At 44.8% G+C, this 25921-nt stretch overlaps 1 protein-coding gene and 1 long non-coding RNA gene across 3 annotated transcripts in view; both read left to right on the forward strand.

Annotated features, from left to right (window-relative positions):
- Positions 1 to 16457, forward strand: part of LOC138298671 (uncharacterized) — a 54439-nt gene extending 37982 nt beyond the window's left edge. The window contains exon 4 of the long non-coding RNA XR_011204708.1: positions 16133 to 16457. This is a non-coding gene — a long non-coding RNA (uncharacterized lncRNA). The remainder of the gene's footprint in view (positions 1 to 16132) is intronic.
- Positions 16458 to 17649: 1192 nt separating this feature from the next.
- The window catches only part of LOC138298682 (zinc finger protein 182-like), a 140902-nt gene continuing 132630 nt past the window's right edge, over positions 17650 to 25921 (forward strand). For both annotated transcript variants that reach the window (XM_069236893.1, XM_069236894.1), the window contains exon 1: positions 17650 to 17797. In XM_069236893.1, the coding sequence (XP_069092994.1) occupies positions 17774 to 17797 (24 nt within the window). In that variant the 5' untranslated portion in view covers positions 17650 to 17773. The remainder of the gene's footprint in view (positions 17798 to 25921) is intronic.

Here is a 25921-nt window from a genome sequence, read left to right on the forward strand (position 1 = left end):
GAATGAGCAGACCGTTTAGGGGACACAGGCACATGGGACCAGGGACAGGGGATGGTCAGCTGTGCACCAGGGGGAGGCCAGGACCAGGGAACTGACTGCCCAGGAGGCACTCACACATGTCCTGGGGGCATACCAAAAATCCCTAGACAGGATGGGCCAGGTGATCCCCATCATGCAGGAGATCCAGCGGCTGCAGGCGGTACACCATCAGGAGGTCATGCAGCAGTTGCAGGGCCTAAATGCCAACTGGCCTCCATTGTAGGGGTGCTGGTGACATGGCCAACACCATGCGGGAGAACAGAGCACACCAGTGGCCCACATCCACTAGCCAGTCCACTCAACAGCCATCAACATCTGCTGCAGCTAGTGGACAGGAGGACCTGCCACAGGACCCACAGGCCACCAGCACCCCTTCCCCTGCAGAAGATGAACCACCCCACAAGCGTTCCCTGCAACCCAGACAGACATCAGAGGCTGTTGCCAAGACCAAAATCACCCCCAGGAAATGAGCCGCTCCAGAATGTCCCCCTTTTGTGCCACTGAGTCACCTTGTTCTGCCATTGGTCCCCTCCCTATGGCCCCATGGACACTGGACCTGTGCTACAAACAAACTGGACCACTACCCTGAACTTTTCCTCAACCACCACCCCACTCTATTGAACCATTCCTTCATTATTGTCCCTTCAATAAACACAACTGGAGTATTGGTGATTTATCAGACAGAAATTTCCAATGTATTGAACTGTACATTTCCATGCAAATGTTCTGTAATGTGTCAATCTATCCATCCAATGTGTCACAGCAGTCTGTAGTCATCACATCGGTACACAGTAGTAACCACACCAACATCTGCAAAAAGGGAAGGCATAAGTGACAGTCAGTTATAATGCAAAGGTAGTGATTGGCACAACACAGCTGGCACACAGCACTTAACTAAAATGGAGACATGAGCAGTTCAACAGTCTTACCCGAGTGTCACTGGAAGTACTGCTAAATTATATGTTTCCTGTTGTCCACATCCTACCCCTTTTCCTCCTCCTCACTGTCCTTAGTGTCCACTGCTGCCACATGTGCATTGTCACCCCCTCCTACTGCAGGTAGGGCACATGGTGTCTGAGGGCCAAATTGTGCAGCATGCAGCAGACCAACACAGCCTGGCAGACCTTCTTAGGGGCATAGCATAGGGATCCCCCTGTTAAGTGGAGGCACCTGAACCTGGCCTTCAGTAGACCAAAAGTGCGTTCCACAACCCTTCTAGTACGGCCATGTGCTTCATTGTACCGATTTTGAGCCCCTGTTCTCGGATTCCTAACAGGGATCAACAGCCAGGACAGGTTTGGGTAGCTGGAGTTACCTGGAAGAAGTGAGGGACACACATTAGCCATGTACAATGGCATGGGGTACAACTCCAGTAGGCATACACTGACATACATTGGGTAGGGACTCAAGCTCACCTATGAGCCACACTCTGTGCCTCTGTAGTCGCGCCATCACCTGTGAGACAATGCTATTCCTCAATACATAGGCATCATTCACAGATCCAGGAAACTTGGCAGTGACGTGGGAGATGTATTGATCAGCGTGGCACACCATCTGGACATTTAGAGAGTGGTAATTCTTCCTATTCCTGTAGACCTGCTCATTTGCCCTGGGTAGGACTAATGCAATATGGGTCCCGTCAGTGGCCCCAATCATATGTGGTATGTTTCCCATGGCGTAGAATCCAGCCTTCACAGTGGGCAAATCTTCACTCTGGGGGAATGAGATGTAGCTGCTCATGTTTTTGACCAAGGAAGCCAAAACCCTTCCTAGCACAATCAAGAACATTGGCTGTGACATTCCTGCAGCCAAGCCCACAGTCACCTGGAATGAACCACTCGCCAGGAAATGGAGCACTGACAGTACCTGCACAACAGGGGGAATTGCTGTAGTGCTACGGATAGCAGGAACCATATTGGGCTCCAATTGTGCACACAGCTCAGTGATTGTGGCCCTGTCCAGACGATAGGTGAGTATGATGTGCTGGTCCTCCAGTGTAGCCAAGTCAACTAGGGGTCTGTACACGGGTGCTTGCCTCCTCAGCCTCATCCTCCGCAGTGGTTGGTATCTAAGTGAGCCGAAATTAAAATGTATATGACTACAGGAAGTATGGACACACATCACAGTACACCATGCATGTATGAATTGGGTAGGTGGGTACAATCCATGGCATTGACGCACATATTTTGGTCCCACATGAGTACTAACATTGGGAAATGACAACCGCCTGTCCTGTATGCAGGGACAGGTGGAAGTGACCTCACTCCGCCGGCGCTTGACGTCATGGCAGAAGGCAGTCTACACCGCTGTGGAACGCCTCATTGGCTAACATGGAGCTCTATGGAGTACAGAAACCAATGATGATCAATGCGTGTGACCGCCATTTCGTGCAAACCACTTCACTTGATTCCTGACTCTCTCTGGATCAATATCTCCACTGCGTGTGCTGCTGTGACCTGTGTCTGGAACCTATGATGCCCGTGCTACAGGGAAAATGGCCCCAGCCTTCACAACGGAGGAGCTGGAGAAGCTTGTGGATGGGTCCTACCCCTGTATGGGCAGCTGTATGGGCCCCCAGACTAACAGGTGAGTACATCATGGGTACATTGGATGCAGCATGGCTGCATGTAGATGTATGTGTGTGCTGGCAATGTGTCATTTGGGGGGTGGGATTGGTAGCATTCAATGTGTATGCAGCGGTAGGGGTAATGTGTGTGCTAAATGTGGGTTCTATGCAGTCTTTAAGCCATTCCTGTCACAAGATGGATTGTTGAGTTCATGGTGTCCTTCTGTCTGTGTGTCCTCTGCAGGTAAGCGCCCATCAAAAGAAAGGGTTGTGGTGTGCCATTGCCAAGGATGTGCAGACCCTGGAGGTCCATAGCCGGCGGAGCACCCACTGCAGGAAACAGTGGGAGGACCTGAGATGCTGGGCCCGCAAGACCGCGGAGGCCAGCTTGGGCGGCCTCCCAACGAGGGAGGGCTGCCCGCCAGAGCCTGAGCCCCTAATGGACCCAATACCCATCCACCTCACACATGCACACTGTCCATGCTCCTGCACCCAAGAACAGCACACCTACTCCTCCTACATCTACTCCCTCCACTCCCAATCCTCCTCCCACAACCAGACCCCCTGGTCCTAGGAAGCATTTCCTTTCCCACCTTGACCTCTTCCCTCCCCCCAGCCGAGTACCTCCACCTCCCGTTCGACTCCTGTCCCTTCCCGTAAGACTACAACTGCCACTGAGGGGCACAAGAGTGGCACTCCGGCCACCTGCCCCAAGCCCACTCCTCCGCCCCTAAACGGAAGGGTAAAGACATGCCCCCTCCTAAACCCTAAGACATGCCCCCTCCCAAACCCTAAGACATGCCCCCTCCCAAACCCAAGAACCCCCTCCCAAGAAGAAACCCTGACAGCCTGCCCACCCCCCACACCTTGACCCCTGAATTACCTGCCTATTTCCAACATGATGTCCCTGCCCAGTGGAGTCCCTGAATTGTCAGGTTGGGCCTTGGAAGTTGCCCTGTGTCATTGTACTTCAATTGGACTGGCCCATGGCCCTATCTGTAAATATTTATATTTGATTTTCTTGATGTCGCTATACCCAATGTATTACAGTGGTTACACCAAAGGTATGTGTCATGGTTTTCTTTGCTCCTAGTTTACGTTGTTGTTGAATTTCTCTGCAGATGGTTCTTGGTGTGTGGTATGTGTGTATGGTGTGTTGTGCATGTGTGAATGTAACTCTCCCCTCCCTCCCTTGTGTGCTAGGCGGCTGTACTCACCGGCGTTGGTGCTCTTGGACTCGCCAGGACTTCCAGTTCGGGTTCTATGGCGGCCGTGTACTCCTCTGTGTCCCTGGAGGTGAGTGTCTTCTTCATATGATTTGTTTCCACCTGGCTTTTGGTGGCGGTGGTCCCGCCCTGGAAATCCTGGCAGTCTGCTATGTCATTCCACCTGCCTGAAGGGGGCTACCACTGTGGTCAGTGGACGGACCACACTGGCGGTTGGAGTGGTACATTGGCAGTACATGAGAGGGATCACCGCCATTGTTATAATTTGTCAGTCTTCACCGCCAGCCTGGCGACGGTATTACCACCTTCGCCGGCTTGGCGGTCAGCTTACCGCCAATGTCATAATGAGGGCCTATATGTGCACAAATATAGCGTTTGTTGCCATGAGTGTGTCTATATTATGTGCACATCTCTACTAAACTAATTAAGTTTAGGAACTTTTACATTATGTGTTCCCAGCCAAGCAGGATTTATGTTTGATTGGAAAATGTCTTTAGTGAAATGCCCATTGCCAGTCCTCCAACCCCTGCCCCACCATTCTCCCTTCTCGGGAATGAGGAGAAGTGCAGGTTTTTTTAGCCAACTGGTTATTTAATTGCACTTCTCTTTGCTCCTCCTCTCCTTCGAAGCAGGTGCATGTTTGGAGTTCTTTTTTCACAATCACCAACCTATTTGACTTGTGGAGTCCAGAGTCTAAATTTAACTTGAGCAAGAGTACAGATGCCTAGTGCTGACTTTGTTGAGTTGGACAGAATGGCCCAGGCTAACCAGCTAATATCTGTAGGCTGTGCATTCAGATGCTTTGAGTGTACTGTGGACGTTGACATCATTGCCCACTTCAGGCACCTACTGCAGTGCTTGTCGCAGGTAAGGCATCACTCAGCACCGGCTGTATGATACAACCACGCATGCCTAAACAACGCATGCCTGAACAACGCGGTTGGCTCCATGACTACATCTTTACCACGCATGCCTTTACCATGCACGCCTTTACAACTAATTTAATTGTAAAAACATAGGTGGTAAAGAAATATGTCTGGTAAATTCCCCCCGCCCTACGCCCTAACACCAGACACCCCTGCCCTGCAATCCACCCGGCCCTACCTTAAAACTACTGTGTACCACCTGAGCCCTAAATCCAAAAAACGACCCTGATTCCCTCCACCCTCAAAACTACCCCGCCCAACCCTCGGAGCCCTAAATCCAAAAAACTACCCTTACCCCCTGCCCTTAAAACTACCCCAACCCCACCATCCTGAGCCCTAAATCCAAAAAAGCAACCCGACCCCCCTGCCCTGAGCCCTAAAACCACTGATTCACCCCTAAAACAACCCCCTCCCCAAGCTACCCCATCCCCCACAGAACCCTAAATCAACACCCCTGCCCTGCAGTCCACCCCACCCCTGCCCGTAAATCTACCCGACCCCCCCCCCCCGGACCCTTTGCCTTTAAACCTACCCCAACCCCCCTCCCCCCCCCCCAGCCCTGAGCCCTAAATTTAAAAAACTACAGTGACCCCCCGGCTCCCCTGCCCTTGAAACAACCCCAATCCCCACTCCCCCACCCTGAGCACTAAATTAAAAAAACAACCCCAACCCCCTGCCCTGAACCCTAATTAAATAAAAACACACCAACCCCCCCCGCCATGAGCCCTAAAACCTCCCCCACCACTAAAAACAACCTTCCGCCCCAAACCTGGCCCCAGCCCCACTTACCTTTCACGATCCTTCTTCTTTCTGCTCCTGATCTGTGCCCGCCCATCCTCACAGGTCTGCACCATCTCACTAGCAGTACAGCACCACCTCAGCACAGCACCACTTTAGCACCACCACAGCATCATCGCAGCACTACCTCAGCACCAATGCATCAGTGCAGCACCACCACAGTATCAGTGCAGCACCACTTCAGCACCAGTCAGTGTCACTCACCATCACTTCTGCATCACTGAGCAGCACTACTGCAGCACCACCTAAGCATCACTCAAGCAGCACCTGAGCACCACCTCAGCACGAGCACAGCATCACCTCCGCATCACTCGACCCCAGAGCAGCACCACCTCAGCGCCAGTGAAGCACCACCTCAACACCAGCGCAGCACCACCTCAGCACCATCTGCACACCACCTCAGTGTAGCACAACCTTAGCACCAGCACCTCAGCACCAGCGCAGCACCAGTGCAGCATCTCCACCTCAGCATCATCTCAGCATGTGCACCACTGAAGCATGACTTAGCACCATAGAAGCATCACTCAGCACCACCAAAGCATCACTTAGCACCACCTTAGTAACACCACCACCTAAGCACCACCTTGTTCAAGCACACCACCACCTCAGCATCAGTGCAGCACCATCTCAGCATCAGTACAGCACCACCTCCATGTCCGTGCACCCTCACCTATGCAGCACCACCTGAGCACCAGCGCAGCACTACCTCCGCACCAGCACAGCACCATCTCAGCATCAGTGCACCAACACCAGCGCACCTCCCACTTTCACTCATTCTGTCTCTCGCTTCCTCTATCTCTCTCTCAAGCACATACACACACACAATTTCTTGCTCTGTCTCTCTTGTTCCTCTTTTACCTTTTGTCCTTCCTGTGGGTATCATTCTTTCTATTCCATTGCTCTCCTCTCATACTAATTTAGTCTATTCTTCTTATATGTGTATTTATTCCCCCTTACACACAACCTCTTACTTCAGTTTTTTTTATTCTCTATCTATGGCCTCAATCCTTCTATATATATATTATATTATACTGATTTCAGACTATGTCCACACAGTTTCTTATGTACCCTATTACCATAAGTGGAGTCTGTCCCTCAGAATCTGGCATTTGTTGATTCTCCCCTAATGTCCGTCCTTTGCTTGTGTTGTAATTCAGGTACAATTATCCCACCTCCACCCTCCCATTATGTCCCCCACCACACAAAAAAGGTATAACAAACAAGCATTAGAACAGGCAGGAAACATTTTCCAGCATTGCAAGTACAAAAAAAACTAGAAGACATTTTTTATGTTTTTTAATAGGGTCGTTCGGTTGTACATATTATCTTCTTGGTCATATATAAAGTAACAAAAAAGTTTATAACACTTTTTTTTAATAACTTTTCAACATGCTGCATAGCAGTAACGCTGCTCTACAACATAGCTGGCGAAGCCAATTGCTACTGCTACACACTTATAAGGTTCCAAAGGGGAGACCTATTGGCTATGCCAATGCTTGTTCCTCTGGCAGATAATAATGGTGGGCTAAATGGGAGGAGACTAGCTGCTGTCTGGAAATTCCCAGTAGCAGGTGATAAACGGGATTTTGAATGGTTTGTCAACAATTTAACAAAGTCTGTGCCATACCCAGATATAACATGCTCCTGTAGTTCTGGCGAAAAGTGATAATAACCTGGACCAAGTTTTTTAGGTGAAAGAAGGTAGAGCTCAGACTTGTTAGTCAAACTGAAAGGCGGGCACAAGGTCTACAGGCAGTCTTACATCATAACTGATATCAAGAGGTCCATGTTCATAATGTGGAGAAATGGTCACACAGCATCTAGATAACTCCTTGTATTTCCTTGCTCACAACAGTGATCTGTGCTATGAGTCATTGCAAGATGAAGATGAAAGCACTGACCTCAAACATCTCCGAAGAAAGAGCTAATGGATGAAATATTTTTCAGGGACAATATTTAGATGAATGCTCCTATTGTTGGGCTAATGACTCAAAGGACGAACATCCAAGTCCTATCCTTAGCACTCACAAGGGCGACAACGATTGTGCAGGCCAGGGCTCACCAGAGCTGAGCTGACAACTTTCAGGAGCGGACGCTTCCCACTCAAGTGCCCCCTAGAGAAGCTTTTGTTCTATGTGCAGTCTACAGACACAATTAATAATAGTTCAACAATAAACATAATTTCTGCTGTTAAAAATTCAGTGTTAATGCCATCATGGTCTTAGACAGTGCAGTATGTATACAGATATTATTCAGAAGCATAACGTCTCAAGGAGCTGGTTTTGCTGTGTCACATCCTGCCATAGCAGAGGCCGTTTGAAGTAATCTCCTGTAATTGCTTACAACTATGCCGTGTCCTTAATGGAACCGAAACTTTCCTTCTCGTTAGCTAGGAAATTTTTCATTCTATGTCAGGACCGGAGGCGAGGATTATGTATGTTTAAAGCTTACTGACAACTAGAGATGCAGGTTCTAGAATAGGTTTAAAATAAAACATTTTGAAGGTGGGTCCGGAAGACCAATCCGCTGCATTCATAATATCTTCAAGCCTACCACCTACCTGAATGGCTTTAGAAGCCATTGCACCTCTGGTGGAATGAGCTCCGAATCTACGTATGTCAATACCTGCCTCTGCCATGATCCATCTAACCCATCTAGCAATAGTAGGAGAGGAAACAGCTTTAAAGGGTTTCTGCAAGGCAATAAGAAGCTGATTCTCACCTGCGGGTCTGACGTCCAAAGTCATTTTCCTCATATGCCTTGATACAGTTTACTACACATAATTTTTGATGATCGGGAAATGCGGGATAAGAAACCACTCTGATATTGGTTTTGGTTCTTCTAGATATAGTGAAAGTTACACCCTCTGGGGTAAAGGTTCTAGCTGAGAGATATAGGGCTCTAACATCCGATACTCTTTTACAAGAAACAAGACAGAGAAGGATCGCTAATTTAGCCGAAATTTGCTTACGAGATAGAAGATGGTTGTCATGCCAATGGGAGAGGAAATTTAAAATAACATTCACATCCCATAGACCCGAATACCTGGGTTTAGGGGGTTTAGAAAGGCGAATGCCCATAAGTTTAGAAACCCATGGATGTTCACCCACTCGTCTGTTGTTAATGGCAGCATGACCTGCTGAAATAGCTGACCTAAAGGTGTTAATGGTACGATAAGCAAAGCCAGAGTGGGCAAGTTCTGCTAAGAAATTTAAGATATACGTAAGTTCTGCCCCCAAGGGATCAATACATTTCGCCATACACCAACGATTCCATCTGTTCCATGCCAGTCTATATGTTTTGGTGGTACTTGAGGACCAGGCCTGTTGGATGAAGTTATTAGCTTCCTTACAAAGGAGTCTGTTTTTTCAGCGTCCCCGGAAATCCTCCATGCCATGAGTAGAAGATGGCCTTGGAGAACCAATGGGTGAGGAGATCCCTGGTGATCGAGAAGGATTGAAGGGAATGACGGTAAGCGAATTGGAAGATCCCAAGACAGTTCCATGAGAGTCGGAAACCAAGCCTGAGATTTCCAAATCAGAGTCACTAGAATTAAGGATGCCATTTGACGTCTTACCTGAGCTGCTACTCTGGGAATCATTATGAAGGGGGGAAAGGCATAGGGAAGGCTCTTTGACCAATCTTGGAGAAAAGCATCTATCGCTATAGCTCCCGGCACCGGTCTCCAGCTGACATATCTCGGCAGTTGGTGATTGAGACGGGATGCGAAAAGATCTATATCGCAAGGATACCATCTGTCCATCAGGGCTTGAAAAACCTGTGGATTTAATTCCCAATCTGTGCTGTCCGTGAAGTTCCTGGAGTTTCAATCTGCCACTATGTTCTTGGTCCCTGGAAGGTACTCCGCCACTACGGAGATCTGTTTTTGGAGCCAATAATGCCAGAAATCCTTTGCTATTTCTGAGAGGGCCCCAAAACGAGTGCCCCCCAGGCAATTTATATATTGGACAGCGGAAATGTTGTCCAGCCTCAAAAGAATGGAACAGCATACTTTGCCTTTGTGAGGGACTTGATTGCAATTGATATGGAGAGAGAGTTCCTCCTGTGACCATCTGCCTCCCATGGAGACTGTCCCACATCTGGCTCCCCATCCTAGACGACTGGCGTCCGAATCTATGGTCATGTCTGGGGCTGTGCTGAAAATCCCCGTGCCATTCCAGGCTTCCATGTGGTCTATCCACCACTGAAGTTCTGTTCTGGCCTCAGGAGATAAAGAAATCATCTCTGAATAAGTAAGACCCCTTCTGAGATGGGTTGCTTTTAATCTCTGCAATGCACGATAGTGAAGAGTACCCGGAAAGATGGCTTGGGTTGAAGAGGATAGGAGTCCCACAATCCTGGCCAATTGACAAAGTGAAATTCTGTCTCTTCTGAGGAACTTGCTGAGTTCTTTCCGAATCTTGGAAAGTTTGGATAATGGAAGGCTGAGAGACGCTGCGACCGAATCTATGAGGAAACCTAGAAATACTATTTTCTGAGTTGGAATTAACTCCGATTTGGATTCGTTGATCACAAACCCTAGATTGTGAAGGAGAGCAATAGTTATGCTCAGATTGGATTTGAGCTGAGAAAGGGACTGATCCATCATAAGAATATCGTCCAGGTAAATTATCATCCTTATTCCCCTGGTACGAAGAAATTCTACAACAGGTTTAATACGTTTGGTGAAACACCAAGGGGCTGAGGAGAGGCCGAAGGGGAGAGTTTGGAATTTGTATATCTGATCTTTCCATGAGAATTGAAGAAATCTCCAATGAGGGGAATAAATGGGGACTGAAAGGTAAGCATCCTAGAGATAGAGTCTGATCATCCAATCGTTTGGAAGTAGAATCTCCCTCAATAGATGAATGCCTTCCATTTTGAAGTGCCGATAAACTAGCCATTTGTTGAAATCTCTCAAATTTATTACCGGACGAAAACCCTTTTCTTTCTTTTGCGCCAGAAAAATGTTGCTTAGAAACCCTTTTGGATGAAGGGTTGATCTGCAAATGGCTTTTTGGAATAGGAGATCCTGTACCTCCAGATCTATAAGGTTCATCTTGAGATGGGAAAACTAAAGGTATGGGCCGCGATTGCTGAATTGGAGTATCATAGAACTCTGTATGAAAACCTTGAACCTTTTGAAAGATCCAAGGATCCCTTGTAATCGTGTTCCAATTTTGAGCAAATCTGCGAAGCCGTCCCCCCAACTCTAGAGGGGAAGAAGGGATAATGCTTACCAGAAGCTCCTCCTGCTGTGTTAGCTCCTCCTCTGATGCGATTGCCTTTGGCTTTGCCAGAACCTCGGGAGGGGTAGAAAGTTCCTTGGCGACCATCATTCCAGCCGTTGTTCCTCTTTGGGTATCCTCTAGAGTGAGGTTCTAACAGTGGCAGTCACTGGGTCAAAAGACTTTGTTCAGAATATGTGGTTATCCAATTCTATATCAGCACCGGAGGCTCATATTATGCTATCTCTTTCTTTACTGAGCCAAACACAGCAGCCAATCAAATTACAATAAGCAAAAAATTACATTTCCCAAGATGCTCAAGTCCTAGCATCACATGCACCATCCCCGAGTGTGACCTTAGCCCACATAAGCCATAACCTTAAACGTCACATCCTCTTTCTTTGCTGCTTCGCAGCAGATAAGTAACTTTTGCATTAACTCTACTTTAATTTCATTGTTGTATTGATTTATTATACTTATATTTACATTTAAATCAAGCGACGCGATTCCGCTTGCTTTTTGCGTTTGATTTGTATTGTAGTCGGCGCTCTGCCGATCTTATGCCTTTTGATTTGATGTCCGATTTTGATGAAAGCGGGAGCGGGGGAGCTGTATGTGCTATGTGCGTAGTCTGTTTATAGTGGCAATGAGTGTTGCCCAGCGTGCGCGTTTTTACGAGCCAATCTCTTTTCCCCGAGTTCTTTGAGGAGATCGGCTCGTTTCTTCTAGCGCGTCTGGGCATTAGCTGTTGTTTCACTAGCACAGGTTTGCAAAGTGCCTCCCTGACACCCAGAGTAATCCTCTCTGGGTTGTAAAATTCTAATAGGGCTGGGCCTAGAGTGAATAACAGGCAGTTCCCTCTACTTATATATAAGGAATTTTCTTGATTATTTTGGTTCCTGTAACGGGTTTTTTCACTCCCCCTTGTTTTTCTGACCTTGATTTTTGGGCAGATTATTAAGGATTATGGCTCAATGGAGTGACCAAGATACAGGGTATTACCCTGATGATACTGATAACCAATTAGAGGTTAATCTTGTTGAGGCACTCGATTCTAGAGTGCAACAGTCGGTAAATGATGCCTTGGTGAGAGCGTTAGGCCCTTTCTCAGGGCAATTGTTAGAGTACGCTCACTCTCAAGGCTGGATGGCCGATAATACATCTCCTATCTCAGAAGAGAACATTCCTAAGGTAGCCTCAAAGTCCAAGGCTAAAACTAAGAACTTTGTAAGGGATGATCCCTATGAGGACTTACATGCTGATATGTTTGAGTAGCTGCGTAAGAAAAGAAGTGGGGAGCATAATTATAGTACTCGGAATAATTCCTCCTCTTCTGGAGACTCTGATGATCAAGATCATGATGATTTAAATACACCAGTGCCTAGTAAAAAAGCGAAAAAACAACCTCCACCCCTTCAGTTGTTAGACCTTGACCCTTCAGATATTGTACATCCTAGGTCTTCTAATTGGGTCCCAACTTCGGAAGTTGCTCAGTATGTTCACGCTAATATACGAAGAAGCTTTGATAAGGAGGTTCGCTCTCGCCTCAAGGCGGAATGCCCTAGACCAGATCTGGACAATAATGTGGCGGACACTCCTGAAATTGACCCTACCATGGTAACTTTTCTGAAAATAATTGCGAAGGATCCCAAAAAAGGTTTAGACAGATCATGGCGCCTTTGTCAGGACAAATTGTTAGACATGTCAGGTCCATTAACAAAAATTTTAGATTTAGCTGTCGTCTCCAAAGAATCGGGCATCCCTATTGACACAGATGTTCTTCTGGGCTGGGCTCAGAGAGCTGTGTGCCAGTTAGGTAACACTAACTGTGCTATTTCCGCTGAGAGACAAAAGTCCATCCTTATGCGGATGGATCCTATATTGTAGATTTAGCCTCCTCTGAAGTGGGACCAGCTGCAGAAGGTCTTCTTTTTGGCTCATCTTTTATTAAGGAGTTGGCAAAATGTTGCTCCACTTTTTCCACCCAGGACAAAGCACAGTTGTCCCTTAAAAAAGTTTGTAGGCAAGGCCTTTTTCTCAGGGCTGGGTGTTATGGTGGACGAATGCCAGGCCAGGGATCTTTTACCAGTCCCAAAAACGACTACCCTAGAGGCGGGGGTAACTGGTCCGGAGACCAATTGGATGCCACCTTCTACCCCTCTCGCTGTAGAGGAGGTAATCCCTGATTCCACAGGGGGCATCGCAGAGGACAGCAAGGAGCGATTCAAGACTCCTCCTTTACTAGTAAGCATTATTCACCATTCTCAAGTTACGCTTTGGGGAAGAGTGGGATTGTTTGTGGACAAATGGAGAAAAATCTCTGGGGATCCTTGGATTCTTCAGACGGTGGCAGGTTTTCTTCTAGAGTTTATCAGCACTCCGTTCCAACTGTCACCCCCTGTACAAATGTCTTTTTTCCCTAGAAAATCAGAGTTTTATTGATGTAGAAGTACAAGCTTTACTAAACAAAGGAGCAGTAGTTTTTTCAGCTCCTCACCGTTCTGGGTTCTGCTATTCCCATTTTTGTGGTAGACAAGAAAGGCGGAGGACATCGTCTGGTTTTAAATCTAAAAGACTTCAATTCTTGGATAGTGTAAAGACACTTCAAGATGGAAAGGAATTCACATGTTGAGGGATGTCCTTTTAGAAGGAGACTGGATGGTACGACTAGATCTAAAGGATGCGTACCTCTCAATTCCGATTTTTGCCCCTCACAGGAAATTCTCCAATTTCAATGGAAGGGTCATTGTTTGGAGTTCACAGCTCTACCGTTCGGCCTATCCTCTGCCCCCTAGTGCTTCACGAAGCTGTTGAGATCAGTGGTGGAATGGCTTAGAACCAAGGGAGTTCGACTAATCATTTATTTGGACGACATCTTAGTGATGGCGCAGGACCCCCAGACTTTGTTGACGCATTTGAACTGGACAATCACTCTGTTACAGGATTTAGGTTTCCTTATCAATGCATAGAAGTCATTGTTGAAACCAACTCAGGTGATAGAGTTTTTGGGCTTCAAGATCGACTCAGTTCAGTCACAATTGATTCTCCCCTCGTTAAAAATTCGCAACATCAAGAGGGAGTTGAGATCGGCTTTATCCAGTCCGACTATTTCTCTAAGGAACATTGCCCGACTAGTGGGTCTTTTAGCCTCCTCCATTCAGGCAATCTTCCCTGCCCCCCTACATTATCGAGCTCTACAGAGACTGAAGATTCAGTACTTGAGACAGGGTATGAGTTACTCGGCTTTGATTCCTTAAACCTCAGAGGTCAAGGAAGAGATTCAGTGGTGGCTTCATCACATGGAGGCATGGAATGGCAGGGCCATATTTGGGTCTGACCCGGAAGTTGTCATAGGATCAGACGCCAGTCAGTGGGGATGAGAGCCTGCTGCGGATATGTAGTGACAGGGGGCCGTTGGTCGATGACAGAGCAAGATCTCCACATCAATTGTTTAGAGCTTCTAGCGGGCTCATTTGCAATAAAGAGCTTGTCTCCTCACAAGACAACCTGCTGCATTCTTCTGCGAATGTACAACATTTCAGCAGTGCGTTATGTCAACAAGTTGGGGGGAACGAAGTCCAGAGTCCTAGCAGAAATAGCCCAGGAGTTTTGGCATCATTGTTTGAGTCACAGGTTAGTGGTCCTGGCGGGGTACCTTCCAGGGGTTCAGAACACCATAGCAGATTGGAACTCCAGATACCTGACAGATCCCATCGATTGGAGACTGGATTCAATTATTTTCCAACAGTTAGTCCAGGAATGGGGTCCTTGCGAGATAGATCTCTTTGCGTCTCGTCTCAATGCTCAGATCCTGAAATTCTTCAGTTGGAGACCAGATCCTCTGGCTTTAGCGACAGATGTCTTTTTTTACAGAATTGGCACCCTTTTCAGGGTTATGCGTTCCCTCCATTTCTTTTGATTCCCAGGGTCCTGTCTCAAGTTCGGAGACAGAAATCAGTTCTGGTTTTGTTGACTCCATTGTGGAGGTCTCAGCCCTGGTTCCCTATTGCACTTCAGTTTGCATGTGCTCTTCCGTTGCTCATCTCTCCTCGCCAGAATTTGTTATTGAGTCCGGAGGGCCTTCAACATCCAATGATTGCATCAGGGAATCTAACGCTGATGGCTTGGATGGTTTCAGATCAAGATGGAAAACCCCAGGACTTTCGCAACAGGCTGAGAACTATATCAAGCAAGCCTGGGCCTCTAGCACTCACAAGAGATATGCATCTGCATGGCGTAGATGGGAAAGTTGGTGCAATGGAAGGGGTATCAATCCCATGGAGTCAAGTATTGATTTAATACTCAATTTTTTGGCTGAGTTAGCTTCTTCAGGTCTAGCCTATAGGACGGTTAATAATTTTAGATCAGCTATTTTTTCTGGTCATAAACACATTGATGGTAAGCCTGTGGGGGAACATCCCCTTGTTTGTAAGCTATTGAGAGGTATTCGTTTTTCTAATCCCCCTCAGGCCAAATATTCTGTTTTATGGGACGTGAACATTGTGTTAAAATTTATATATGCTTGGCCCAGTAACAAATATTTATCCCGCAAACAGCTTTCGGCAAAGTTGGCTATGTTGTTATGTGTAGTTTCCTGTAAGAGGGTTTCGGATGTCAGAGCCTTAGACTTAGCTGGTAGGATTTACTCTCCTGATGGTGTTACGTTCAATATTTCTAGAAGAACTAAAACTAATTGCAGGTCAGTATCTTACCCTTGGTTTCCGGATAATTCAAAGTTATGTGTGTTACAATGTTTAAAGGATTATGAACTGGCTACCGAGGAGTTTAGACAGAACATGAATGGTCAAGTGCTAATTTCTTTGCAGAAGCCTTTTAAACCGGTTTCCTCAGCCACTCTTGCGAGATGGATAAGATGGTTAATGAGTGAAGCAGGTATTAATACCAGTCAATTCGGAGCTCATTCTGTTAGAGGGGCTATGGCTTCAAAATCATATGCTTTAGGTTCTAGCCTTGAGGAGATTATGAAGACAGCAGACTGGTCTTCTAAAAGTACTTTTCGTAAATGTTATTTTAAACCTGTGATGGATGTTGCCTCTGTTGTTATTGGTCAGGTTTGAACTAGCATAATATGAGCCTCCGGGCCTGATATTGAATTAAAAAAAATCTATCTTACGCGTCAAGAGTTTTCAATTCCATTAAGGACACGGAGGTGAGGATTATCCCTCCCTTAAATGAATAAAGAAATACTGTCAATGTGTATGTGTTTATAAACTTAATTCATTTATACCCTCCCTGTGTTATATATTGAAGTTTGACTCGGAAAATAAATTTTGTTGGATATGTCTACCATTTTGAGGTATTACCATTTTTATTTATTGCTTATCCCAGGTTCGGATCAGAAGAGTTCCTGATGGTATTATCCTGGTGTCTTGATGTTAGACTTTCTTTGCTTCAAGGAGTAAGAAGTTGCCTCGAAGATCAGTCTGGTTGAATTTTCGATAGACATTTGATTCAGATGGGAGGAGTTTTGAATCAACTATTGCAGAAGAAGTTTCATTGAAAAAGTTGAAAAGTTATCGGTTTGGACAAAGAAAGAGGATGTGACGTTGAAGGTTATGGCTTATGTGGGCTAAGGTCACACTCGGTGATTGGTGCATGTGATGCTAGGACTTGAGCAGCTTGGGAAATGTAGTTTTTTGTGTATTGTAATTTGATTGGCTGCTGTGTTTGGCTCAGTAAAGAAAGAGATAGCATAATCCTCGCCTCCGTGTCCTTAATAGAATTGAAAATACTTGATGCGTAAGCTAGAATTTTTTTTATTCTTGGCCTCTGCAGAGCGCACAAAGCAATGGCCAAGCATACCAGTTGCAACTGTGATTCTATGCAAATATGTGTGAAGGAACGAAATAAGCAATAGTAAGAATGTTGACACGGTGTAAGAAAAATATCATGCATTGCTTACAGGTAAGTGGGTGCTTTTGAGTGTTTGCGGGTGATGAAGGGAAGGAGATGCCAGAAAGTAAATACTGGGGAGAGTGAAAAGAGTGCTGAAATGGAAATAAGGTGAAGTGTGAGATTTCAAAAGCGGGATTTCAGAAAAAATATGAAGAGAAAAAAGGGTGTGATGTTAGGGGAAGAACGGGAGTGATTGAAACACTGTGAAGACCACTATCACTTCTACAGATCGCAATGAAGTTTAATTCACAGCCCCATGATTTCAGAATTGAAACAGTTTCAATATGAACTATTTGCGACAAAATTATTATCGTTTCTTATTTATCTTAAATAGGTAATGACCATTGACAAAGTCAATAGTTCTGACGTGTTAGTTGTATGTCAGTTCCTGTAATACAAATCTGGATACCGTAATAGAAAACAGAGAGACAGCAAAGTACCAGTCTTACAGCACAGTAAATGGAGCACAGATTTGAGGATTTCATGTTTTCACCCTGCTCTTAATTACACTGCACACGCCCCTTTCAGAGACCTCCCAGGTTCTCATCACACTTAAAGCCCTACCGAAAAATATCATGCACACTCCTCATAGGAGGCTGCCAATTCTAACCTACTTTACAAGTTCGAATGTGGCCAATCCAAAAATAGCATTTAAAAGCCCGCAATGTCTCCTTATTAAATAACCTTCTGGGAAACGGATGGTAGCGAAAGGCCGCGTATCGGCATTTGGGCTAAGGGTGGGATAGTAGTCGAATAAACGCCCGCCTTGTAGTCTGCGCTACTACAACCACGCAACAGACACCCAGAATACGATAACGTATACAAAGGGCAAGGGTGAATTGTCTTACTCGGTAGGGAATCGGCACCTCTGAGTATGCGCTAAAGATTAGTGTACTGCGGTATGCGCATGTTCAGTAGGTGAGGATCGGTTTTCTGTCAACTCTGTTCCTGTTTTGCTCGCGGGGAGGGGTGCAGTGTGTCCCGGTCTGATGCTCATCTCATCCCCTGCTCAGTTACAGTTCATACATTCATTCGTCTTTTACTTGGGGAAATAAACTCGCAAACGGGAGATAAATGGCCCGACGGCAGTCTGATAAGGTAGGTCATACACTGTATAGACATTGTCCGATCCAGCCGTACTGTTTTTGACATCAGACCTGCAGCCATTGTTTTGGTACCCTTAGGTGATTTTTACATAGCTGCAAAAATTGTCATACTGCTTATTTATAACATTTCCATGGTTTTAATGTACTTATGAGTTACATTTTAAAGCTAAATGTGTGACACTTACACGGTGTGTAATACAACTTGAAAATAATGGTTGCATGTTCACAGTGCTTTCTCAGTTGCTGGATGGGACTTTGTAACTCTCCAAACACGCAATTCACAAATGCCCATTGTTCCAACCAGAATTCAATACTGTTTCTTTCTGGTTACACACACAGGCATCTGCAGTGGTTGCATTATTCAAGTGAGGTTTCATAATCTGGAATATTGCATTTCTCACTGACTATCGTAACTTGCATTTATTTTTCATTTAAGTTGTGTGAATTTTTTGATATGCAGTTACCTGAAGGTGACATACTCACAAAATAGTTACATCATATTTTGTCTGTTTAAGCTACGAATTTGATACCATCCTACACCCTGACAGCGCCCACATTGTACTCAGAAAGTGTTAAGTGCTCTGTTGGACTCACCAGTGCCAACCAGAAGTGCATCCCCCACTGACTGCCAGGCAGAGCTAGAGAGACACTAACCAGATTAAATCCACTCCGAAGGACAAATACAAGTCCATATAAGCAATACGGCGTGCTACTTCTTTATAAATGAGACCTGGGACGAGGAAGAATGGATGCAGGGGTATACCGTTAACCTTTTTACTGGCAGTCTTTACTGTAGGTCTGCTTAAAGCAATATCGATTCTGCCCTCTAGTCAGTATCGACTGAACATTTGAAGATTTTTAAACACATTTTTTGTGGGCCTTTTACTGTAATTATATGAAACATGCTGCAGGAATGATTCATACATTATGCGTGTCATAATACAGAGCTCAGTAGCAACTGTTTACCATCAGTTAACATAGTCAAATAACCAATAAATGAAGAAAAAAGATTGAGGTCAGACATACTGGACAGTCACTAGGTATTACATAGCATAAGGCGTTGAGCCCAAACCAGGATCCGGGACTATGAGTGCGTTCCATCCTTGTTAAATTTAAGCTTTTGGGGAGATTATTAGGTACGCAGATTGCATACACCCCACAGTACCTCCACCCACATCTCACAGCCGTAGCAGCCCCTTAGCTGAACACAACGGGGACCACCCCCTGTATATATAGTCCTTTGTATTTTAGTGCTGCCTGCATACAACAAACATTTGGGATGGCTACGTGTGGAAATACAGTCGAACTCGAAGGCTATTCATGGACAGACAGCTCAACATATATATAAAAAAAAAACAATAGCACCAAACACTTAAATAGCATGCACTACCGAAACGGGTTCTCTTGGAGCTGGGCTTATACATTCTGTTACCCAAAGGCCTTCAGCTTTGCCTTGAGAGGGCAAGTGAGAAGGAAAGCCTGGCATTCAAAGGAGGTTCCTACCACAAAAGAGCTTGTGCTGAGAAGGCACAACTGTCTCGGGAAGTAGGATGGAGCCTAGGAGTAAGTAGCAAATCCTTTGATTAAATAGCAGAGCTTTATGATTTCAGGTTGTAATTTGGAAGTCATGGTAGTAATTTGGAGGTAAGGTAACATGGGGCTTGGTGGTTTTGGTGCATTGAAAACAGAAGCTGGTCGGTTCGTAAAGTGGACCAGATGGAGGCCCTCAAATAACACCTCCCTAAGACGGGGTGGGAAGCCACACACCCCAGAAAAAGGCCCCTTGTGATTGGCGGGTGTCTTTTAAAGCCACTAATCACAGGGTTCTAGCCTAGGATAAAATGGGGGCCCCTGAACGTTCACCCCATGTTTGAATCCTGCAGTTTGTCCCACCCACATCACAAAAAGTGGGGGGTGTCACAGCTGCAGGGTGGAGCAATGCTGAGCAAGCAGAGGAAGAGATGGACTCGGACAGCCAGAAGCATGAAAGCCTAAAAAGAAGCCAGCTCCAAAAGGGTCCTTGGAATGCCTTACAGCAGGGGCATGTTTTGCTTTACTTCAGACTGAGACAAGACCAAATGAAAGGAATGCCAACAATTCAGCACTCTTAGTCTGAGTAATACATTTATTAAATCACTTTCCATGCGTGCAGGTCAAATGCAGAAACACGAATACACTTTTGAAAATATTCACAGCAGTACAATAATAATGATCATAGAAACAAACAATGAAAATACACTACTTCAATCATGGATAATATATCTACATAACTAGTGATAATATATTCAATCATAATGCAAAGCTAAAAATAAGAATGAAAAATGCATCACCATGGGGCAAGGCAGGGACATCATCTCTTTGCCAACTTCAAATCGAGAACCCAGATGACTGCCGAAAGAGAGAGAAAGACCCTCAATGGGAGCCAGGCAAAGGCATCCCTTTCCCAGAATGAGTTCTGTCTATCTCCTGTTGCCAAGTTTCCCCTTTAAATTCCTCAAACGAGCTGGAGAAGAGAATCCTAGAAACTCCCCCCTCCCATATTGTAAGTTGTTGTTCAAATGCTGGCTGTACCAGTCTGCGCAGAAAGAGCAGGTTAAAGATTGGCCACATCCCAAGGTGCACTCACAAGACCGAACTGTTTACTGCCGTGCCATAAACATTCTTCTGGTACATCCTTATGTTTCTGTCACTCCTCCGTGTTTTGTCCCTACCTTGGTGAGAAAGAGAGCAAAAACATGTTGCACAAGTGGTGCACGGAAAAATACCTGACAGTGACGGTGTATAAAGCTTAGTTAAACACGAAATGGAGTCAGTGGTCAAGATGGAGCTGGTGGTTAAATACGAATATCATTACGGGGCATGAGGGGAACAGGCGAAGCAAGGGCCACAAAAAGGTCAGTGGCGGTTGGCCACGGCAATTGCAGCCAACGGGGGTCCACAGGGGCTGCTCATCTGTAGCAAAGAGGAGGAGCCTTGTAGCTGCTTAATGCTGGAGTAGCTGACAAGGAAGGCCAGTTTTTGGAGAGATGGCAGTGCTTGATCTCCAAAGCACCATTTAAGGGTGTTGAAAACTAAGCATCTTTAAATTACGTGCTGCAATACAGTGAAACATTCGCAGCACATTTGTTTCCTTTTGGTGTGTCATGAGTTTATAAATATTATAAAAGTATTTTACAAGCCTCAAACATGACAAGAGTTTGGCCTTTTTTGCTAGCTAGTCTGTAGTAGGGTAGTTGATGGGCCTCCTTGAATCAGGACTGTTATCTTTCTTTTCTCTATGGACATTTACATTGCTCCAGGTTTTGGATCTATTTCCTCCATGTTACATGGTCTTTCTACAAGTTTGTCTATTCTTCTTCTCCAGCATTGCCATATTTGTATAAAGATATCAAATAGATGGGACCTTATTCACTTGGTTTGCCTTACTCTCATTATGTTCCTCTGAGTCTTTTATTTTACAACATTTACGACATTTTCATTGGACCATTGTACCTTCTGTGGGTTCTCTCTTCCTCCGTGTTAAATATATGTCCTTTGCATTTTACTAATGAGTGGTTTGTTGTAGATCTCTTTGTGATTCCTGGAGTGTTCTTGTACTCCTGTTGGTGTGTCCAGCCTTATATTTCCTTTGATCATTTATTTATAAGGTCACACATACAGGGTAACCATCAGTTACCCTTAGAGGTCGACACAAATCTTTGGACTCAGATAGGAGTGTGATAACGTCCGAATAAACAGCATTAACAATATCAAATCATTGAATATCAATTTCAATTTGGAGTCAGTAATTTATACACACCATGACCTATGTGGCCATGAATAACCACACCACTCTAATAATCATTTATTGCACTTTATATTAACAGTACTAAGAACACATAAATCAAAGACAAGAACAAATTATAAAAATATAAGAATAACACAGGCTGACCAAATCTACGGAAGAATCTTAACCTAGACAGAATATTTATCATTAAACATTCTATAACCACAATACAGAACAACAACAATAACAGATAAATTATTGACACAGAATGCATTTTGTTATTGCAGATAAATTGTTTACAATCAATTTATATTGTTGTGTAGCCATTTTAAGTATAGCTCCATGCACGTTAGTTTAATACACTAGGTCGCTGTGCACCTTGACCTAGATATATTTTATTCAGCTTCGCACTGTTATTTTTTACAATAACCAGTTTTACGTTCTTGTTTTAATTTCTTCTATCAAACTGTTTTGCTTAGTTCAGCACTGTGTTCTCAAACAACGCATTCTTGATCACCCTGTGCTTCAGTCAAGGCTACAGTCTGGTACATTGCTGGTAAACGTGGTAGAAGTTTAGTCTCCAACTTTCGTAGAAAATACACATCTTTACGTAGGGACATTTTCTTAGAACATCTGCTGTGTTAGTTATAAAACACTTTCTAGTCCTATTACACGTTAAGAGCGAAATTCCAGCCAGGGAACCACAACTGTATGCTGAATGCTCCGTTGCAGATGCTGACGCAGATTAAAGGCCTTTGCTCAGGTATGAGGGTTGATGTCCTCCCGGGAAACCTGAAAGGCAGGATTAGAGCTTAACATGCTGTGCTCAAAATATGATTTAGATAGGGAATAGTCCATCGATCCTAGTGGCACTATGATAGCATTATTCTTATGCTTCACTCTCATCGTCACTATTTTAATATTGTTGTGTTGTGTAGTTCTGGTTATTGCAGCTCACGCTTTGCTATCCAAAACACAGTCATTTTATTAAACCAATCTTTAAAACTTATACTGCTTCTATTGTCATTTATATATGAGCCTGCACTGTGTATGAGAGAACCAGTTGTGACCTGAGTGACCACGACTTCCCTGAGAAGTACCAATATGTCATGCGCTCGGCTGCCCAATCGTCTCTACCTTTTGGGAGAGATGAGGCACTGCTAGTTAGCCGGAGCAAAGCCCGGATTTGGAGCGACAAGTATCATCCACTGTGGGTCAGACTCAGTCTCCCACACTATGGACGATCTTGCTTCTCAAAATCTAGGAGTCTCATTAGAATAATGAGAGCCTACGCGACATGGCACCGCCAACGTTTGGTCAGGCTCTAATTTTCGGGTCCACCGGAGTATCTCAGTCTCATTTTATATGACACCTCAGTGCCGTATACAGGGACGTCCGTGGTACTGGGGATTTCTACCACAGCCATATAGGTAATCTTATTACAGCTGACGGTTGTTCAAGCTAGAACTTTAAAAGGAAAACCCCATCTTGGTGTGCCTTCTCTGAACTCATAGTGCTTCTAACATGGCGAATCCCCAAATTGTACAAATAGCTGTTAACATGAGACAACCTCTCACAGCACACTTATTAGCAAATGGCCTAACGGCCCAGGGAGGCCCAGTCACGTTTGTGGTGGACGCCCATGCATCTTATAGAACAGAACTTTTTTACTCTTGGGTCACATTTCCAGAAGTTGATGGGAACACAAATACATTTCATACATATACAGTTACGAACACACCTGAACAATTCAGAGCGTACGCATATTTAGAGATACCTCTATCTTATCAAGAACATAATAATTGGCTTGATGGCGCCCTACCCCATACAATATTACCAGTTAGGTTAGGTCCACTAAGAAATGGTGTTCCTACCTGGCCTTTATTGGCCACTTATACACCACATCCTGCAGTTGGGAATTTAGCATTCGCTGAGGTTCGTCGCTTATACATTGAGTTAATAGCAAAATATAGACAATTAGTGCAATTTGTGATGCAAACTTTAAATACAAACCCAGCACGTGCTGCTCCAGCACATCCATATGCAGTAACACCGGGTATAAATCCGGCGACTGTACATCCCATTATGGGTAAAGTACCGGCCAAACGAAAGGAGACTCCGTTTTGGCTAGCACAAAAAATAAGTACGCTGGAGGCAGTATTTCCCCATACGGGACCTCAGGATAAACATAGAATATTAACAATGTGCTTGCCCTCTGGGATGGTCACTACAGTAGAGAACTGTAATACATGGGGCACGGTATTTTCCACGCACTATACAACTGCACATGGTACACCAACGCTGGCCAACCTATCGGAAGTGCTCAAACAAATTCAAGATGAATACGGGGCTGCCCCGTCCCTAGATTTGGGGATGCAACTGATGGGCATCTTTGCCACAGTATCCTCAATCATTTTAAATAATCTTAAAGGGGAAGCAGTTGCACTCGCAGTGCACATGCGGCTCAGTGACGTTCCGCAACAAGATCAAGAATACGAGCTGCCTAAAATAATAGCGGAAACATATACAAGTATCGATCGAGATAGCCTAGGGGCTAGACCACAAAAATCTAAATTTCAGGGTAAAACAAATAAAGACACCTCAAAACAACAGCCTGAGTGTAATAAGAAACGCTGGGATAAAACACAACAAATGCCTAAAAAAGAAAGGGGAGAATCTCCACGTACGGAGACCCCAAAGAATAGGTATAATCTCAGAAATAGAGATAATATCAAAACGCCTGATAGATACCAATATACTGATACACGCCAATCTCGTTCCTTTCAGGACTCATCGGAAAAGAGAAATGAGAGAGGTGGGCGATCAGAGCGAAGACCAGAGTACGTGAAACCGAGATAGGAATCACAACGCTCTTTGGAGGTTTCTGTTAAAAAGCAAGAGAAACCTGTCCAACAAAAACAACAATTTAAAAAGAAAAAGGTGGCAGCAGTCTCAGTTTGACATGCCACACAGGAAGAGGGTCCTCTTGAAGAACAAGAACTGGGCTCTAGCATTGCTAGACAGCGCAGCAGAGGTCACAATAGTTCGCTGGAATCTTCAAGAGCATCTGTAGGTGAAAGCAAATGATGACTTTATACAAGTAGAAACAGCGGACATGCGTGTCTCCGAGCCTGATAGTGTGTACAGCATAACACTGCAATTAGAAGGAGACATTGAACGCACAATACACACAATCTTTCGGGATCTCATAGTTAAAGTGTATGACATCTTGTTGGCTGAACAAGATTGGCTGCCTGACTTTGTCCGTACCTGCCCATATGGAGAAGATGTCATTAAGCCTTCTTTCTCGCCCCTTGTTCCAGAGGAACTTGCTGAATCCTATTCCATTGAATGGGCTCTAGCACAGGTACCAGCATTGTACAGAAATCACGTAGGATGGGATAAGGAATCCCCATACCATGTAATCCCCATTAAAAGTGAACCTCAGCCACAACCGCAGTATCCTATAAAACATGAAGCAAAAGCACCAGTGAGAGAAATACTCACGCAATTAGAGTACCAGGGTGTGATTGAACCCTGTGTCTCACCGATGAATAACCCTTTATTTCCTGTAGCTAAACCGGACCATTCATACAGAATAGTCTTAGACTACAGACATTTAAACAGTCATACACGCACATATGCTATACAAAATTCACATAGCACTGCACTAATGAGCAACATAGTGCGGAAAAAATACAAAACAACTTTAGACATTTCAAATGGGTTCTTCTGCCAGAATATAGCGCCTGAAAGCAGGGACTTAACAAGCTTTAGCGCACTAGGCTCTCAGAAAAAATTCTGTTGTTTGTTTTGGGGGTATAAGAACAGCCCAGGACTGTTTGTGTGACTGCCATTTTATACGAGATTGACACTGAAGCATTGCCATATGTAGATGATATATATCTCACGGATGATGAGTTACTACAACATTTAAGACGGGTAGCCTGCATTGTTGTGGGGTTTGCCGAACTCGGCTACAAATTTAACTTTAAAAAAACAAAAATTGCCTTTCTCAGCGTCCTGTTCCTGGGATATAAGCTGTCGAGTGAAGGAAAGAGCCTAGCGCCACAATTCTTAGAAAAATTTGCATAATTACAACCACCGAATACAATTAAAAAACTCCAATCATTTTTGGGTTTTTAAAATTTTGGCAGAACATACATTCCCGACTATGCTATGCGCATAAAATCTTTATATGACTTGATATGTCCTGATTTTTCAAGTAAATTCTAGACAGTTGAACATACACGCGCTCTTCGAGAGTTGCAGACAGATATGCTAGCAGCAAAACATTTACACACAAGGGACAACAAAACACATTTGGTCATCAGGGTAATAGCTGGGCCC

The sequence above is a fragment of the Pleurodeles waltl genome, chromosome 1_2 (assembly GCF_031143425.1).
Source record: "Pleurodeles waltl isolate 20211129_DDA chromosome 1_2, aPleWal1.hap1.20221129, whole genome shotgun sequence".
Classification (NCBI taxonomy): domain Eukaryota; kingdom Metazoa; phylum Chordata; class Amphibia; order Caudata; family Salamandridae; genus Pleurodeles; species Pleurodeles waltl.